Below are 20125 nucleotides of genomic sequence, written 5' to 3'. Positions count from 1 at the left end.
TGCCCTGAGAATGAAATGACCTGGATGAATGAGAATATTCACCACCTTGTGTTACATCGTAAAAAAATTATAGTTGGGATTTTTGCGTAGCTGTAGGTTAGTCTTCATTTAACATGGGAAGGGCCTGTAGAGCGATCGCTCTGGTTACCTGCCTTGTATTTTTAAAGAGCATTAGTTTTGGTTCGGCATGATTTAAAGATTAAATGCTTTTTTCCCCACAATTTAAAGTGCGTTAATATGTCTGACATGATTTAGATTTTGTCAGGCGGGACGGTAGCCGACTGGTTAGCACATCTTCCTCACAGTTCTGAGGACCCGTCTGTGTGGAGTTTGCATGTTCTCCCCGTGCCTGCGTGGGTTTTCTCCGGTCACTCCGGTTTCCTCCCACATCCCAAAAACATGCATTAATTGGAGACTCTAAATTGCCCGTAGGTATGACTGTGAGTGTGAATGGTTGTTTGTTTGTATGTGCCCTGCGATTGGCTGGGAACCAGTTCAGGGTGTACCCCGCCTCCTGCCCGATGATAGCTGGGATAGGCTCCAGCACGCCCGCGACCCTAGTGAGGATAAAGCGGTACAGAAAATGGATGGATGGATGATTTTGTCAAAATACCCACAGGATAAAGAATATTACACTTTATACACCCTATTTCTTTCTTAAATTAGCCTGTTAGAAAGGGTGTCTCAAGCTCATGCAAATGAGCAGTTGGACACCCCATCCCATATACTGCAGAGCTAATGGGAAGTACGGCTTTTTTTACCATGAAGCTCAAGGTTGGAGCTCAGGGAACAAAGCTTGTAGAGGCAAGCATTATAGTTTTAAACAGTGTTGTCCAGTAATTGTCGCTTGGGTCTGGATCTGCACTCAGCCAAGCTGCCAAGTCACGGATGGAATAACTATTGGGGTTCTTATCATGTAAATTAGCCCCACTGTAAGAATGTTCGATACCACTTTTTTTTTTTTCTTTCCTTTCCAGACCGTTACCAGTTCCAGTATACATGTGTCAACCCGCCACAGAGTAGCACCAACTACTGGCAAGGAATACTTGCTGTCAGATTTTTTTCCCTTATGTTTGGGTGGCTGATATCGGCAGTTTTGGTTGCTTTGAGATAAGGCGGTATCAGTACTCTCCCATCCCTACCCCACTGTTAAGTAATTGTGGGTAGACGTGCTCAGACACATGTTCCGAAATAAGCATATAACTGAAGATTTAATTGGTTGTTAAAATTCCCACTCAATGGATAAGTGTCACGACTGTAAACGCAGTGAGTGAAACCCCAAAGCAAACACCATAAACTGAGCAGACTTAACAGAATTTGTTTAACAAGATACACACAATTATGAAAATACAACAAATAGCGCCGTGACAAAAGATTGACATGTAACCAGAAGAACAAACTAAGAGGTAGACAGCGCCACGAGAGGAAGTTGCAGTACAAGAGGAAAAACGAAACTCAAAAATCTACTAATCTGAGTAAGAAAACGAGAATAGAAAACAGTAGTACTTACGAAAATGCGGATTTGTGAGTAACAAGAAATGCTGGCATGCACAATACTAACAACATAGGCAAATAACAACGGTGACCAGCAATGAACAATAACTCAGCAACTTCCTCCTGCCTCCCCTGCGTTTAAATACCCCACTGATGATGGCTGGCAGGTGCCACGCAGGGGAGTCCGCCCACCAATCACCTCTAGGAAACTGCAACACACGCAAAAAACAACAACAACCAGCAGAAAGCAAAACAAAACAGGGCATGACAGTGAGCAGGCACTCCAGAGACTCAACTATTTGTACACAAGCAATTAAACATTAAATTTTTCATAACTTGTGCCCTTAAAGAACCGCTATTGAGGCTACAACAAACATGAACTGATTTCATCTTTGCTACCTTAGCCACCTTCTGTACCATAACATCAAAATCAGTGGGGTTCCATTTTTTTGACATGTAGATGAAGGATGGGGAGCCAGGAGACATGCACTGATTTGTTGTCACTCAGCGCTCATTCAAAACCCTGAATGATGGCTGAAAAAGTTGGCGCTGTGTGCATTCGGAAGCATTTGCATTCCTTTTTCCTTTATCAACCACCTGTATGTGTTGGTACACTTACTATTACGCTAGTAAGTAATTTGCCTTTCGGTCTGCATTTTGAAGATTTTCTTTCTTTTGTCCTCTACTTCCTAGATGATTCAAAACTTCCAGGATGAAGTTTGTTTTGTTCTGGACACAATGAAAGGTATTTGAACAACTGATCTGTCAACATTTTCTCTAATTAGTGTCGTTTTCTTAACCGTGACGTTTGTTGTTCTTGTTGTTGCAGACGACACAAATGACGGCTACCACATCATCCTGAAGTGAACCAGATCTAGTCGGCCATTTCATCTATCTAGCTTCACCCTCCTTGCTCTTCCCGGATCACATGGAGACGGCGCAGGAAGCCTCTTGAGGCTGCTTGGAGGAACACAACGCACCTGGCCTCTTCATGTCTCACTTGGGAGGGAGTGACTCTGTTACCACGGTGATTAAGCATATCACCCCTTCACACCCTGCTGCTCTCTTCCCAACATGGCTGCTTTGTCCTCCTCCTTTGCGTATGTCTCCAGTGAGTTTGGCTGGTGCGACCGCTGCGTCTGGTATGCCAAAGCGCGGCACGTCAGAATCAGTTTGCTTTCTTGAAAAAAAAAATAAAGTAACATAAAGTCCAAAACAGGAACACTACTCAATCGGTGTTACGCGAATTCATTGTTCTGGACTGGGATCGAGCAAAAGACCAGCAAACAACCAGTTACATCAGGGATGTAACAGGGGGAAGAGGAATCCAGCTATTAACATGGTTAACATCTACTAGCTAGTATACCGTTGCACTAATTCTGATACTTTGAATGACAACTAAAAACTTTGTGGGTGCAAAATGGTCGACTTACTTAGCACAGCAATATTTCAATTAGCCTTTCTTGAACATTACATTTAAATATATTATTTTAAAATATTTTCCTAACAGAGCACCCATTACTTTCAGAGTTTTTATCTTTGTAGTATGGTACAGTGGGAGGAAAAAGTATGTGAACCCTTTGGAATTAAACATCTGCATAAATTGGTCATAAAGTTTGATCTTCATCGAAATCTGTTCTGGGTTATTATCGGCGCACACCACACACACAATATGGCAGATTTTTTTTCGTGTGGGGTCTGTCACAGATTTAAAAAAAAAAGCCCTTAGACAGCAATGGCTTCCTCTAGTATTCTCCCATGGATCCCATTCTTTTTGGTTTTACGTATAGTAGATTAGTTAACAGAGATGTTGGCATTTGCCATTGATTAGTAAGTCTTCAGCTCTCACTCTAGTTTTTTAAATTATTATTTATTAAAAAAAAATAATAATTCACCTCATTGAGCAACTGCGCTGTGCTCTTGCAATCGTCTTTACAGGATAGCCACTCCTCGAAAGAGAAGAAACAGTGCTGAACTTTCTCCATTTGTAGACATTTTGTCTATGGATACTGTACTTTTGTAACCTTTTCCAGCTTTATTCAAGTCAACAATTCTTAATTGGTCTTGAGAGGTCTCTTGAGTGAAGCATGGTACACATCAGGCAATGCTTTTTAACAAATCTAAATTTGTCTTATTGATTGGACTCCAGGTTGGCTTACACCTGACTGAGCTCTTGGAGAATCTGTTCACTTAGGTTCGAGGTTCACTTACTTTTTCCTCCCTCTACTGTGAATGTTTACATGTTGTTTGCATTACTAACAGGAGAACATATAATCGTTTGTGCAGTGTTAGTTTAAGCAGGCTGTTTATTCTTGTGATTTAGATGAAGATCGGGCCATGTTTTATGACCAATTTATGCAGAAACTTAAATTCCAAAGGGCTCACATACTTTTCCTCCCACTAGCTTTTGTCAATCTCCAATATGTGTGGAACATGCAGAGGGTTGAATATTCTTTCACAAGGGCCCACAGTCCCAAAGATGATACAAAAAGCAAAACAAGAACATGATGAATAGAATCATAAATAACCAATATTTTCTCCATTCATATGTACTCCATCCAGTTATGGATGAGATTTGAAGCCTCATTTCACCAGTGGATTTATTTGTATCCATCCAAAATGCTAACAATACATGTAATGTGGGGCACACCAGTCGCATACGAGAGTTTATCTCCTTGCTGTCATGATGAATTGGACATTTTAGATATATGTTCCACCTTGTCAGCCTTGATATGTACGCAACCTTGTTACTGTTCACCATGTGTCATCTCTGAAATACCAGCAAGAATCAACTTTTCTAAATAAATTTAAAAAAAAAACATTGACCTATGTCCATTATTGTAGTATTCTTTGCAGTTGAGTTAATAAATTCCCTCGGCCACCGTTTTGGGACATTTTTTGGTAATTGCTAATTTGTTGTGAGTGCTTTGAAAGACTTAAATGGTGCACGGGATAATTCTGAACAAAACCGTAATGTTATTCAAACCATCATAAAATGCACATGTACAAATGAAGTCCTCTCAAACACACCTACAATGAAACACCCAGTACTGTGCATTTGAGTAAATAACATTCTTTACCCTATTTGAGGAAATGCAATTTGTAATGCCCTCAGACGTATTCAAAGATGACCGTTGCTGATGCATTTACAGTCGCTTTTTTTTACCACTAGTGGTAACAATGCCCATTCATACAAGAGCTGCTATCAGCTGCAACTCACGCCCAAGCATTTCACACACAGACTCTCTTTCATTTTCAATGATGTGCCAACCGCCTATCACCAGTTGCTAGGAAGGTGAAAGTTGTTTAAGGTTGGACTGGGTAGATCCATATTTGATCCAGGAGGAAATTGACAGTGACCTATTTTTTCATTTCCTATTTTTGATCTGAGACAAATCTTGATTGGGGGTTTGTGTGTTAGATTAAAAAAGCAAATAAAACAATGAGATACGTGTTCATTTTTTATTGGTAAATGAACGTGGAAAGAACGAATAATGCACTGATAATCCTTTCAAAACATAGTTGAACAAAGAACTAACACTAAACACTCCGTTTCCCAGCATCCCTTGGCGCAGAGGCTGAATGTGACGTCTCAGTGAATATATATATATATATATATATATATATATATATATATATATATATATATATAAAAAAAAAAAAAAAAAATGCGACCGGGAGGAATTTTGCGCTGCCATTGTTAGATTCTGCCGACCCGGGCTGGCGGGGGGGGGGGGAAACCGGCTCGAAGACCGTCTTCTCGCCCAAAAGACGGCTGCGACGTAATTGGCACGGCAAGCGCGTGAAAAGCGATAAGACGAAGCTCGGTCCCTCGGACATTTCCCGGCCCAGTGAGTGTGGTGGCGAGCGGGGGGGGGGGAACCACCACGACTACAATATGTCAGCGGCGTTCTCCAATTAAAAGCCCCTGTCAAGAACAGGACCAAATATTTTTGATTTCAAAAGAAAAATCTTCATACGGCGCAGAAATAAAGCGTCCTAGTCACGTGACGGCTCCTTTATGTCCGTTAAACTCCATCCTAAAGAGGGCTGCGGCTCTTTTTTTCTCTCTCTTCAGAACAATGAGTATGGAGCCCAACTAGCCTCCTCCAGCCACACAAGCGGTGCGCCTAGACAATCACTTTCAACGGTATCGCTGCTAGTCCCGGGACCAAAAAAGACGTCTAACAGGGTGTTTCACATACTCCATGAGCAGAGAGGAAGAGAAAGGACCGACGAGCTGGTTGCATTCTCAAACTCCCCGTTTGTGACCCAGGTAAGAAAACAAGCTTCCTTCTTTGTCATTGCGAGCCTGCTTGAAACCTTTACGGTCTTCGCGCGAAACATCTTTTTAATGCTTTTGCATGGATAAACTCACGTAATGCTCTCGTATACAGTTATCTATTGACTGTGAATTCACAGTCGCACAATGGTGTGCCTTCTTAAGATTCTGTAAACTGCATCGTCATCAGCAGATTCCATCTCGACTATTCATCTTTTGTTAATTGATTATTAGTCGGTATTACACGGTCACTTATTTTTCGACTACTCACACAGCGCAACTAAAATTCATTTATTAATCACATAAGAATAAGCAACCCATATCCCCAAATGCTAGTGTTTTTAACTTTAGGAGCTTCTGATTGGGTGGAAAAGGGTGGCACAGGACATTCCAGTTGGAAATACGCTGAATGATTACTGCACACACCCTGACAGCTTCTCCAGGGGTTATAAATGCGGTAAAAATGCTGCAATACGAGGTCGCTTTACAGTACTGTATTTAGTTGTCTCGTTAAAAATGACAGCATCGTTCAGGAGATGCAGCAGTGCTGTGGAGCATCCTTTCACAGACTGATGGCCCACCATCGAAAAATTGCATTGGATCAGAGTAAAATACTGTGCAGTATCTTCAAGCAGGCATACAGTTTCTTGGTAAAGGAATTTTTGATTCGTGTTTGTTAGTATTTTAATGTTATCTCAATACTGTACATTATACACTGGCAGCTTTAAAGTGGGACTCGGTCCGTACTGGAACTGTGGTTAACCGCAGATTTGTTCCCATAGGAAATGATGAAAACAGAAATAATCCGCTTCAAGGTCAAACTGTCGCCATCATGAAACCTTATCATAAACGAGGTGCGTCAGAAAAAATCCTGGACTTGTGTCCAAAAAGATGTGTTTTGAATCCCAACTACAAGTTTTCCCCTTCAAAGTAATCCCCTTGGGGTCTAACAAACTTTCCTTGCCTTCTCTGCCACATCTTTATGCATTTTTGGAAGGATAATTCTGGTATACTCCGCAGCGCCTTTGTCACGACCCTTTTGATGTCGTCCATGTATTTAAAACAGGTCCCCTTGGTAACCCCATTGATCTTGGAAATGAGGAAAAAATTAAATCGTCCCATGTCGGAAGAGTAAGGAGGTTGCTCCAGCATGGCTATGTTCTTCTCGGATGTCATGGGATGTGAGCTGGCGGGTTGTCATTGTTGAAGCAGCCATGAGTTGTCAGAATCAGAATCATCTTCAGGGCCAAATACTGTATATGTAAGAGCACAAGGAATTTGTCCATGGTAGTTGGAACCACACTAGTACTACAGCAAACAAGCCCCTAAACAACATGTACATTTAGAACATAAACACAAAGTACAGAGAGTTATTAAGCAATATCAAGTGTCCAGTAGTGTGGTTATACTCATACAACAAGTGTGCAAATGATGCAGTTATTGAGCAATATAAATTGGCCAGTAATTCAGTAATACTGATACAATAACAAGTCTGCAAATGATGCAGAGAGTCATTTTGCAATATGAAGTGTCCAGTAGTGCGGTATTGCTGATCAACAACAGTCCTGCCACAACTCTTGCCTCTTCAATCAATCAATCATCTATAAAATTTTATTTATGGAGCACTTTTGATACATAAAAATGCAACCAAAAGTGCTTCACAGAGGTAAAAACAGACAATTAAAATAGCAGGAAATATACAAAACCCACCCCTCCCATCCCCCCATATACATGCAAAGGCACCCATGAAAACACACACACCAGAACGTACACACAAACACATTATCTATTGACTAATAGTATAGAGACATGGCAAGGCATTTAGGATCCTGGGTGACGAAAGACAACCTGTGGGAGCCATCCACACCAAGAGATGTCACAGCCCGCAACCACAGAGGATACCACCACAGAGACCACCACGACTGAGGTAGACTCTTCTCACGCAATGACCAAAACCAAATGGAAATGTACCTTTTTTTCCACCAGTCCTGGAACCTTTCTGACACACCTTGTAAACCAGTCCAGGCCAATGGGCCAGGCCCATTGATATGAACGTAGGGAACTACGACATGCCCCTTCTGAGCTGCACGCCCCACTTTAATGTTGAAGATCATCAAACAAATGTAAATATCATACAAATGTAACCCAAGTGAACTTAAAATACTGTTTTTAAATGGTGATTTCATTTGTTAAGGGGAAAAAAACTATTCACAGTTACCTGGCCCTGTGTGTAAAAGTAATGGCCCCTTAAACCTAATAACTTGTTGGGCCATCCTCGGCAGCAACAACTGAAATCGAGTGTTTTCTATCACTGGGAATCTGTCTTTCACATCTCTGTGGAGATATTTTGGCCCACTCTTCCATGCAGAATAATTTGAATTCAGCAAAGATGGAGAGTTTTCGAGCATGAACGGGTTTTTAAGGTCATGCCACTGCATTTCAATCAGTTTCAAGTCTTTTACTAGGCCACTCCAAAAGTTTTTTCCATTTAGTTTTTTTAAGCCATTCAGAACTTGACTTGCTGTATTGTTTTGGATTGTTATCCTGCTGCAGAACCCAAGTGCGCTTGAGCTTTAGGTCACAAGCTGATGGACGAACATTCTCCTTCAGGATTTTCTGTTAAAGAGTAGACTTCATGGTTCCATCAATCACAGCAAGTTGTCCAGTTCCTGAAGGAGCAAAGCAGCCCAAGACCACCACCATGTTTTACTGTTGGTATGATGCTGTTTTTCTGAAATGCTGTGCTACATTTACACTAGATGTAACAAGACACACACCTTCCAAAAAGCTCAACTTTCATATCGTCAGTCCATATAATATTCTCCCAGAAGTCTTGGAAATCATTCAGATGTTTGTTTGCAAAAGTAAGACGAGCCTTTATGTTCTTTTTGGTCAGTAGTGGTTTTCGCCTTTGAACTTTTCCATGAAAGGCAATTATGCCCAGTCACGTCCTTATTGTTGTGTCATGAACACTGACCTTAACTGAAGGCAAGGGAGGCCTGCAGCTCTTTAAAAGTTGTCCTGAGTTCCTTTGTGGCCTACTGGATGAGTCATTGCTGTTCTCTTGGGGTAATCTTTGTCGACAGGCCACTCCTGGGAAGGTACACCACTGTTCCATGTTTCCTCCATGTGAGGAGAATGGTTCGCTGGAATCCTAAAGCTTTAGAAATGGCTTTTGTAACCCTTTCCAGACTGATAGATGTCAATCTATCTAATCAGGCTTGGGTGTCCATCCATCCATCCATCCATCCATTTTCTGAGCCACTTCTCCTCACTAGGACCAGCTGTCATCGGGCAGGAGGCAGGGTACACCCTGAACTGGTTGCCAGCCAATCACAGGGCACATACAAACAAACAACCATTTGCACTCACAGTCACACCTACAGGCAATGCAGAGTCTTCAATTAACGTACCCTGCAGGTTTTTGGGATGTGGGAAGAAACCGGAGTAACCGGAGAAAACTCACGCGGGCACGGGGAGAACATGCAAACTCCACACAGGCGGGGCTGGGATTGAACCCCGGTCCTCAGAACTGTGAGGAAGATGTGCTAACCAGTCGGCTACCGTGCCGCCTGACAAAATCATGTCAGACATATTAACGCACTTTAAATTGTGGGGGAAAAAAAGCATTTAATCTTTAAATCATGCTGAACCAAAAGTAATGCTCTTTAAAAATACAAGGCAGGTAACCAGAACGATCGCTCTACTGGCCCTTCCCCTTCCCTTCTCCAATTAGTGCATGTTTTGGGGATGTGGGAAGAAACCAGAGTTCCCGGAGAAAACCCACACATGCACGGGGAGAACATGCAAACTCCACACAGGCGGGGCCGGGGATTGAACCCGGGTCCTCAGGACTGTGAGGCTGACGCTCTAACCAGTCGGTCACCGTGCCGCCCAGGCTTGGGTGTGATCAGTGAAAATTTACCAAAGATTGGTATTAGCCACAATTCATGATTTAACAAGGGGTAATTACTTTTTCACACATGGTCAGGTAATGTTGAATAGTTTTCGTTAAAAAATGAAATCATTTAAAAATATAATTTTAAGTTCACTTGGGTTATATTTGTCTGATATTTACATTTGTTTGATCTTAAACATTAAAGTGGGGAAACTATGTAAAAATATACAAAGGGGGACAATACTTTTTCAAGGCACTGTACAACATAGAAATAACCTTTCACAGATAAAAATATTTTTGAGGCTTTCTTTTGAAATGTTCTTTATTGATAGTGGGTGGCGTGGTGGGTGACTGGTTAGCAGATCTGCCTCACAATTCTGAGGACCCGGGTTGCAATCCGGCCTCGCCTGTGTGGAGTTTGCATGTTCTCCCCGTGCCGTAATTTCTCTGGGTACTCCGATTTCCTCCCACGTCCCAAATACATGCATGTTAGGTTGATTGAAGACTCTAAATTGCCCGTAAGTGTGACTGTGTGCGAATGGTTGTTTGTCTATATGTGCCCTGCGATTGGTTAGCAACCAGTTCAAGGTGCCTGTCGCCCAGAGTCAGCTGGGATAGGCTCCAGCACGCCTGCGACCCAAGTGAGGATAAGTGGTACGAAAAATGGATGAATGGATGGATGTATTGATAGAACACACTTTGGCTTTGACAAAAAAGTAAACCTCATGAAAATTCGTTGAGAAGTGAGCAAGTTACGACTTAATTTCAATATTCGTACATTGCCTTCGATAGAACATCCCCCCTGCCATCATGGCCGCCTTATAGGCACTTCGGTTAGCTGGGCTGCTATAGAGCGCTGGCTGATCTAGTCTTCGTTTCATATCTGTGGTGTACCACATGGATGAATAGTGGGATTTATGACGTGGTGTTGAGAAGCATTAAGAGTCAGATAACTAATTATTATACATTACCAAAATGCTTAGGAAATAAAGTTGCCAATTTGTTAGGTACACTGCAGAATATATTGTTTTTTTTTTGTGGTTTTTGAACATGGCTTCTTCTCTTCATGAGCGGATGATGAAGCAGGTCCTTTGGTGTCCTCACATTCAGGTGACATTGCCATGGTAACAGTTGTGCTGTCTCTCACCATCTCAAGGCGTGTGTGAACAAATGCCCATGTGACGTGTTAAACCAGGCCTGGTTGAAAATGCACAGTCAATCATTAATTCCAGTTAGCTTTAGTTAAAGTGCTTAGTCATAGCACAAGGATGAGTTCTAAAGGATGGATAATTTTTGTGCTACGCAACATAAAAACACAAATTTAACTCTCTAATTAAGATCTGGCAGTTAGTCTCTGAAGCTAGGAATATGGATTTTACATGATTTTAAAATAGTGTGCAGACCACGTTTCCATGACACTTTCTGAAAAAAACTTTAGTGTGCATACAGTAAGATGAAGTTATTCCACTTTAGCTAGTTGCCATGGTGATACCTTCATACAGAAGTAGTTCGGTGACCAAAGTTTCAAAATAAATAAATAAATTAATTTAAAAAAAGATACATTTGGTCCAGTTCTTTTGCCGTTTGCAATGGCATTTTTATCATCAGTTGTTTAGTTATACAAAGCTAAGCTACACGCTTGTTCCCTCTGTCTTTGTGTCTACCGTTGTTTTTGTTTTTATTTATACAGCTAATTCATATTACATAATATCTTTTGTAAATTAAAGGCCTCATTTGGAAAATTCTGTTTTAGAAAATATATTTTGGGTATAAACAAATATTGGTCAATTACATGAATTTTCTCAAAATTTTCCATTGGTGTGAATGTGAATGGTTGTTTGGCTGACGACCAGTCCAGGATGTACCCCGCCTCTCACTCAAAGTTAGCTAGGATAGGCTCCAGCTCATCACCCTAATATGGCACGAATGGCAAAATGGATGGATAAATTTTCCCCATGGTGGATTAAGGCAATTAGCCAAATGGCCCATCTCTTGTGCAGACACACAGCTACCGTTTTTGCATGCTGCAGTTCATCATCCTCAAACTGCATGAATTTGTTGTTTTTTTGTTTGTTTGTTTTTTGCCTTGATGATCACTGATGCAGTTCTGTGCCCTCAGACACGGTTTCCATGGAGGCAGGTTCATCCCTCAGCCTCAAACGACAATATGAAGAGGTGGACAATAGCTCTCCCTTTTCTACACCTAAAGACTCTGACGATGACATCTCCAGCAGCGACAGTGCCGACAGCTGCGACAGCCTCAACCCCCCCTCCAGGATGGAATTCACCCGTAAGCAACAAAAGAAAACAAATCAATGCAAATATAATGGGTAAGCATTCACTTCCATCCCAAATGTTTCTTTCTCTCAGCCACATCCATCCTCAGACAGCACAAGTTGTCGCCGGGAGGCAAGCGAGTGCGTTTTGATGCGGTGACAGTGTATTACTTCCCCCGGAGGCAGGGCTTCACCAGCGTGCCCAGCCAGGGGGGCAGCTCGCTGGGCATGGCCCACAACCACTCATCCATCCGTCGTTACACACTGGGCGAGTTTGCTCGGGAGCAGGAGAGCAGTCACCGACACACCTTACGCCAACACCTGCGTCAGGAGAAGCTCAATGCTCGCAAGCTGAAGGTAAAAATGCTGACACCAGCCTGCGAGGCCACTAAATGCCCACTTCATTGGGTACATTAAAAATCAGTCCGAATAAAGTCTGGCACGCTCATTCTTTAATCTGGCTCGCTGAGCGTTTACATTTTCAATATTCCTATATTTGTTCCTGTCATTGTTGTTCTGTTTATTTTGAATTTTAGCTCCTAAAATTCCATCAATTTTCTGTACTGGTTATCCTCACGAGGGTCGCGGCCGTGCTGGACCCTATCCCAGCTATCTTCGGGCGAGAGGCGGGGTACAGCCTGAACTGGTCGCTAGCCAATCGCAGGGCACCTAGAAACAAACAGCTATTCAAACTCACATTCACACCTACGGCATGATTAAAAGAATTGCTAGGAACGTTGCAGTTAAGAGACTTGAGATGAGCCCCCTATTGTTGACCAGCCCTAGGGAACACACCCACTGAGGCATAAATAGAGGGACTCCACACCAGAAATTTAGAACTAAAGTAGCCTTTTGGATTAAAGGTGAAATGCCTTCAACAAAGAAGAACAGTCCAGTTGCCTTGATTCAACATTTGCCAACTATTTCCTGTTTCTTACTAAATGGATTTGTCTTTTTCAGTTTGGCAGAATATCTGGATTTTATTATTATAGCTTCTGCATTTATTTTCACTAAATTGCTTCTTAACACTAAATTGCTTCTTAACACGAATTAGACAACAATCAATACCATATTCCATGCCCTATGATTTGTTGTTATAAAAATACATGATAAATGAAGAGGCAATTGTGTACAGAACTACGATGTTGCCTGTAGGGAAAATGAAAATTTGACAACCCTGATTCTTCAATGTCTTCAATGAACTCAACGTATATTTGGAATACATTCGCATATTTTTGGAATGTGGGAGGAAGCCGGAGTATCCACAGAAAACCCATGCAAGCACGGGAAGAACATACAACTTCGGTATAAGGATAGCATTTTAAAATATATCATTCTATTCAATAATTGGTCATAATCACAATGTAATTCTCTAAGTTGCCAGTAGGTGTGGATGTGAGTTCGATTGGTTGTTTTCTTATATGTGCCCTGCGATTGGCTGACGACCAGTTCAGGGTATACTCCACCTCTGGCCCAGAGTGGACTGACTGGGATAGGGTCCAGCACACCCGCGACCCTAGTGAGGATAAGCAGTACGGAAAATGGATGGATGGATTAACATTTAAAATGAGAATGAATTATAATTTAATTATTGAAATAAACTGTTTTACATACACAGTTTAACTTTTCTTGTTTTGTTTTGTTGTTAATCTCATTTACCAGTTATCTGACCTATATGTCTATTTTACAAAATCTGAGATTTTGTCACAGCACGCAGCCGCCCGAATTGAAAAGTGGCACATGAGCCAAGGCGGCAGGCACCCACCTTGTGCGCTGCCATTAACTGGAGCACAGTGCAGTGCCATTGGGTCGTGGCAGCACATACACAATGAATAGGCACACTCCGCTGCGCAGTGTCCAGAAACCTTTAAGATGCATTTACACTGTTGCCGGTGGACACCACAACTATGTTTTAGGACACACTGGACAAAATGGGATAGTCATGAGATAGCCTCCAGCTGGCCTGCGTGGGATGGGTCGGGCAAAATCGACAGGCAGTGAATGTCATATATATATAAAAAAAAACAATATATATATATATATATATATATATATATATATATATATATATATATATATATATATACACACTCGCACACACACACACACACACACACACACACACACACACACAACCCCAATGCCAATGAAGTGGGACATTGTGTTAAACATAAACAGATTTGCATTCATGTTCGACCTATAGTTAATTGAATACACTACAAAGATGGCGGCACGGTGGACGACTGGTTAGCCCATCTGCCGCACAGTTCTGAGGACCGGGATTCAAATCCCGCCTGTGTGGAGTTTGCATCGTCTCCCCGTGCCTGCGTGGGTTTTCTCCGGGCACTCCGGTTTCCTCCCACATCCCAAAAACATGCACATTAGGTTGATTGAGGACTCTAAATTGCCCTTAGGTGTCAATGTGTGCACGAATGGTTGTTTGTTTATATGTGCCCTGCGATTGGCTGGCGACCAGTTAAGGGTGTACCCCGCCTGTCGTCTGAAGTTAGCTGGGACAGGCTCCGGCAAGCCCGCGACCCTTGTGAGGATAAAGCGATACAGGAAATGGATGGATGGACACTACGAAGACAAGATATTTAATGTTCAAGCTGATAAACTTTATTGTTTTTAGCAAATAATCATTACCTTAGAATGTTATGGCTGCAACACGTTCCAAAAAAGCTGAAGAGATTTGTCAACAGAAATGTTGGCATGTGCCAGTGATTTCTGTAAGTCTTTATCTTATACTCCAGAGTTTTTTTGTTTTTCTTTTAACCTCATTGAACATTCTGCCCTGTGTTCTTGCAGTCATCTTTACAGGGACAGTCACTACTGGGAAGAGAAGCAACAGTGCTGAACATTCTCCGTGATTAAAACATTTGTCTAACAGTGATAAACATCAACACTTCTAGAGATACTTTTGTCACCTTTTCCAGCTTTATACAAGTTTGTATATAAAGTCCTGACCTCAAAAAGATTAAGATCCTGTCGCATGACCTCGATAGATATTCACACTAGACATCCCATTTTCCTCCCACTGTATATACATATCCACTGGAGAAAACACCACCAGCCGCCATTGATACAGTATATATTTGTTTTTTCAGACGTATTTACTTTAACTTGAGCTAACTGTCATACACAGCTGACCAGAAACGGCACGGTGGAGTGTGCCCAAGCCGAACTGTTGACTTTGGAGGACGTGTCAGATGAGGACCTTGACGTGGATGCCGTGGAGGTAGACGACTGCTTCTTCCTTCAGCCGCTGCCCACCAAGCGGCGCAGAGCCCTCCTGCGAGCCTCCGGCATCGCTCGCATCGATGCCCGGGAGAAAACGGAGCTACGTGCCATCCGCCTGTCCAGGGAGGAATGTGGCTGTGACTGCCGTTTGTACTGCGACCCTCGACACTGTGGCTGCAGCCAGGCTGGCATCAAGTGCCAGGTAGGATGGTCGCTTTTCAAATGCATCACGGCAGCATAAATAGAAAAAAACAAATGGAATCAAACTTCAAATTAGAATCAGTCCTCTTCCAAATGTAGATAATTTTCCAATATGTATCAGATAGCTACCAATGTGACTTTTATGTAATCAAAGTACACTAATTGGTGACATTCACCTCTGTCTGCCCAAAGAACACAAATTGGTTAAAAAACATGTACTGCAAATCTGAGCAGTAGCAAAAGCATAGACATTTAAACAAGCTACATTAGAGGTGTGTTTATCATTGTATAAGGAAAATAATTGCCATTGGTGAAATGCCTTGGTTACTCATTTAAATCTATTGTGGGAACAGTCAGCCCAGTTTAATATTTGTATTATTTATGTATTATTGTTAACCTCTGTTTCATCACTGCCCAGTGTTGACACTTGTCGAGTTACTCACATGCAAGTTGGGCATCTGCGCATGTGGGTTGTTTGGTGTTCCGACAGTGTAAACCTGGTTCCTGCAGTGTGAGTCCAGCCAAGCAGGGTTGAAGATTATAATGAGGCCTGTTTTCTCTTTCAGGTGGACAGAATGTCCTTCCCATGTGGATGCTCCCGAGATGGTTGTGGCAACTTAGCAGGCCGTGTCGAGTTCAACCCGCTGCGTGTCCGAACACACTACCTGCACACCATCATGAAGCTGGACCTGGAGAAGAGGAAGGTGCTGCTACAAGTGCCCGGGGAGACGTACGCCGAGTCGGACCGGGTGTCCTCCCCGTTCTCCACTTGCCCGTCATCCCTGGACCCGGAAGAGAGCGAGGTGCACGCATGTGTCTTGGAGGCGGAAGAGGACATCCTGGAGCGAGAGAACGAGACCGCCGTGTTGCACCTGCAAAGCGCCGAGGAGCAGGAGAGGCTGGAGAGGGAGGTGCGTGCGCAGGAGCCGCAGGTGGAGGAGGTTCTTCTGCAGGGGCCTTTCCCAACTGGGACTGCAGTGCTCTGCATCAACCAAGAGGAGGAGGAGAGTCCTGCTGACCTTGTCAGAGATTCTGCCCCTCTCCACTACTACCAACTCAGCTCCATAGAGCCGGCCACCCTCGAGTCGACAGAGGAGGAGGTTCAAGAGGCCAGAGGAGGCGAGTGTTTAGGCAGCCAGCTCCAAGGTGACCAATCAAAACTCCACCATCATGAAGTGTGTCTAGAAGAAAGCGTGGAAACTGAGATAGTGAAGGACCCGCTTCGTCTTGACCTTTAGTCTGAGCTTCTTTGCAGATGTTTTGCACAAATGGCATCAAAGAAGTAATAACACATTTCGTGTCAAACTCAGTTGCAATCGTGGAGGCTGGAGCACATGGAGATCAGGAGTAATATGTTATGGTATATGCAGTCACGTGACGTACATTTTGAATTGTGTTGGGGGTAATGAACACAGCCTTATGCAAAAAAAAAATAATGCAGGACAAAGTCCTGCTTGCTAACTTTGGGGACATCCAAGAGAAAAAGGGAGTGACAGCAGAACTTTGTATCGCAGCAGACGTGTCTGTGCTGTAGTCAAGCCAAATGACGGCGTAAACTGACCTAATAATCCTGGAGATACTTGTTTTCTTGTGTACTGTACAAGCGTTTGTGTGATTGTGAGGCCGAGGCACTCACAAATGCAATCTTCGTGTAGTATTTGCAAAGCCTGTGATATTACGTCTGGTGTGTGATGGCTCTCTTGTGGATGAGGTGCTGTTGCATAAGGTCGACTTGACTTCACATTGTGCTGGAACGCTAGTTGCGCTGATTCCTGCATTACATTCACCATGCTGCTGAAATTCCATGTGATCTTTAAATGTTTTCATTCGGGTCACAAACTGCTAGCCACTCTGGATCACTTCTAGACAGACAGACAGTTGTCCTTTGTATTCTCCAAATTAAAGCTTGGTCTCGCGTGCAAGCTTTGGCTTGCTGCAGAGGGCAGTGCCAGGCCTGTTATTACACTTGACCTGTTCCAGTGTGTCCTCAAACCATCTCTTGAGTACAATGACTGTCCTATTCTAGAAATGAACAGAAGGCCTGTTAAAGTGTGTAACTGTGGGCCTGCTCTAGAGTGTTATGTTGCACTCCTCTACTAGAGCCTAACCTTGGATGATTCTAAGAATCTCCGTAGTAGAGTAACCTTGGACCTGCCCGTGTGTACAATACTAGACCTGTTCTAGATTTTAACGCCACCACTAGTAAGTTGTAACCTCAGCCCTGCTCTATAGTGTAAGGCTGACCTGCTCTGAAGTGTTACTTCTGGCCTGTTCTAGACTGCCTTGGAGCTCTTCTTGACTGTAAACATAGACTTGGTGCATAGGGCAATGTGAGGCCCACACTACACTGTAATACCAGACATGTTCCAGAATTTAAGCATCACCATTTTCTAGAGGATAAGATGGGGCCTGTCAAAGCCAAACCTCAGGCCAGATCCAGAGGTTGTGAGTTTGTCATAAGATTGCCCTAGACTCTGACCATCTCTTGAGTATGACAATGGACCTCTTCCAGAATGTGACCTGGGGCTTTTCTATAGTATGAACTCTAATCCAGCTCTTGAGAGCAACTCCAGACCTGTACTAGAGCTTAACAACATGCCTGCAGACCACGCTATTAAATTTTGGCCTGCTCTGGAGTAAATGTCCTGTCCTGGAATATCACTCCTAGCCTGTTCCCGTGCATTGCTTTGGCTCTGTTTTAGAGTTCAACCTCTGGCTTGTTCTAGAGTTTAGCCTTGGGTAAATTCATGAGTGTAACTCTGGGCCAGATCTAGAATCCAACACAAAGTCAGTGCTACACTGTGGAAACAAAACCAGTTCTAGAGTGTGACTTTTGAATCTTGTAGAGTGACACCTTAGCTGGCTCTAGAAGGTTACTTGGACCCTTTGATGTTCTGGAATGCTACCGCTGGCCTGTCCATCGGTATATAGTGTACCACTATATATGTTCTACAACATTGGATGAGCTCTTGTGTCCAACACAAAGCCTGTCCTAGAATCTAACAATAGTTCTAGAGTGCAGTTTTGGGGTTACGCTAGAGTGCAACGCCAGACCTGTTCAGGCCTGCTCTGGAGTGTAATCTAACTTGTTCTGAAATGTTACCCCTGGCTCATTCTACAGTGTAGCCTTGGATCTGTTCAAGAGGGGTACCTCAGACCTGTTCCATTTCCACAAGTCTAGCAACTCAGAGCCGCTTTAGGTCTAAAGTGTAACACCAGGCCTGTTGTACAGCGTGCAGTCAGTCCTACAAAATTCTGAAAGCCTCAATTCCCCTCACAGGAATAATAAAGTATATCTATCTATACTAGCTAGTGTAACGACAAAGATTTTTGCACCGTCTCTAAGAGATGTCACATGAAGAAAAGAGCATTTAAAGAAAAATGTGACGTGTGATGCAGCTTGACAACTGTGTGTATGTGTGTGTCCAGATGTACTGTATTTATGGGGGCTTGGAAAGAATATTAACGAGGAAATATTATGTTTTGGAAAGGTGCTCATGTTACAGACATGACTGCTCTTTCTCCCGAGATTCCATAACTCTTTATGCAGGTCAAGGAGGCCGCCTGCTGCTTTACTGCAACACACTCTAGTGCTAATTATGACATTTTGTCTCACTTTTTAACTTTTATGCTATTTAAATGTCATTTTTTTTGGGATAAACAAATACTAAAACATCTTTTATTTTGGATGTGCTGGCATGTATGAGATATCGATGTGATTATTTGCCTTCAATTTGTTTGTCTTAATCCAAGTGTGCTCCATCAAAGCAGTGGTCTTCACCCTCCTGAGAGGATGACTCTCGTCTTTGTGGCCTCCCCTTCATCACGCTTGGCTGTTTGCGATCACTTTTAGCCTGGGACCACTGCACAAGTATATGTGTGTGTGTGTGTGTGTGTGTGTGTGTGTGTGTGCGTGAGCGAAAGAAAAGTGTGATTGTTGGAATCCTGGAAAGACATAAAAGAGCTGTGACAGCCTCTCTCATGAAATGGTTCCCTAAAAGTGGACAAAATAAGGACTTTATATAAACAATAAAGTGCACATTTAAGAAGGATGTATATGTGTTGTCCATTTTAAATGTATTCACACACTTTTGCACAGTTTAATTATATTTAAAAAAAATAAAAATAAAAATAAAAAAACAGATTAAACTGACATTTTAACTTAATTATAGCAAAGCTAAAGAAATTCAGTCTGATTCATCAGGACAATAAGTCAGACAATAACTTACTTATTATACTACATACTACTTATTATGCTATATACTTATTACTCTTTTCACATTGCCTCAAAACGTTCAATCAAAGGTGAAATAAATCATGAAAATATATTTTAATACTATATACACAAAGCATGTATAAGAACGTTTTTTGTTTTCTTACATGCTCCACTTTGGATATTTATAAAAAATAAATACTGAAATGCACTGCATACACTGCACAGGAAAGTAAAAATAGCGATAATCTATCTATTTTGACAAAATCAATGACACCCTTTGGACTTCATCGGGTGCAGTACACCTAAAGGCCAGTGGAAGGCAGTACCGACTCAAAGCTTGGCTGCATGCGCTTGAAGCGATGTTAAAACTTCGGCACCACTGTGGACCTGTAGAATGCTTGACAAGAAACCTCTACAGATTGAGGTCAAGTAGTCACAATTATAGCTACATATTTTTTGGGGGAATACGTTGAGGGCCCCCACCGATTCTAAAAAGTGAAATAAATGAAAGAATGGCT

At 42.5% G+C, this 20125-nt stretch overlaps 2 protein-coding genes across 5 annotated transcripts in view; both read left to right on the top strand.

Annotated features, from left to right (window-relative positions):
* tfcp2 (transcription factor CP2) overlaps window positions 1–5660 on the top strand; it is a 28065-nt gene extending 22405 nt beyond the window's left edge. The window contains exons 15-17 of one of the 3 annotated variants that reach the window (XR_009769177.1): window positions 2188–2239; window positions 2324–2521; window positions 5573–5660. Coding sequence is in view for 1 of the 3 variants with exons in the window: in XM_061685519.1 (XP_061541503.1) it covers window positions 2188–2239; window positions 2324–2361 (90 nt within the window). In the remaining 2 variants the exon portion in view is untranslated. Of the gene's footprint in view, window positions 1–2187; window positions 2240–2323; window positions 4282–5572 lie in introns of those variants that run through there. The other 2 variants (XR_009769178.1, XM_061685519.1) reach the window with 2 other exon arrangements.
* Window positions 5661–5680: 20 nt separating this feature from the next.
* csrnp2 (cysteine-serine-rich nuclear protein 2) lies at window positions 5681–19413 on the top strand. Of its 2 annotated transcripts, none has more exons than XM_061685558.1 (5): window positions 5681–5770; window positions 11794–11964; window positions 12045–12307; window positions 15096–15392; window positions 15958–19413. In XM_061685558.1, the coding sequence occupies exons 2-5, from the start codon at window positions 11805–11807 to the stop codon at window positions 16627–16629; spliced, it is 1392 nt and encodes a 463-aa protein (XP_061541542.1). In that variant the 5' UTR covers window positions 5681–5770; window positions 11794–11804; the 3' UTR covers window positions 16630–19413. The 2 variants fall into 2 exon arrangements, with proteins under 2 accessions (XP_061541542.1, XP_061541551.1); XM_061685567.1 differs by lacking the exon at window positions 5681–5770 and adding an exon at window positions 7305–7703.
* The last annotated feature ends 712 nt before the right edge of the window (window positions 19414–20125 follow it).

This window comes from Phycodurus eques, chromosome 1, assembly GCF_024500275.1.
Source record: "Phycodurus eques isolate BA_2022a chromosome 1, UOR_Pequ_1.1, whole genome shotgun sequence".
NCBI classification, from domain to species: domain Eukaryota; kingdom Metazoa; phylum Chordata; class Actinopteri; order Syngnathiformes; family Syngnathidae; genus Phycodurus; species Phycodurus eques.
The sequence above is the reverse complement of the archived record's forward strand: the minus strand, read 5'-3'. Positions and strand labels throughout refer to the sequence as shown.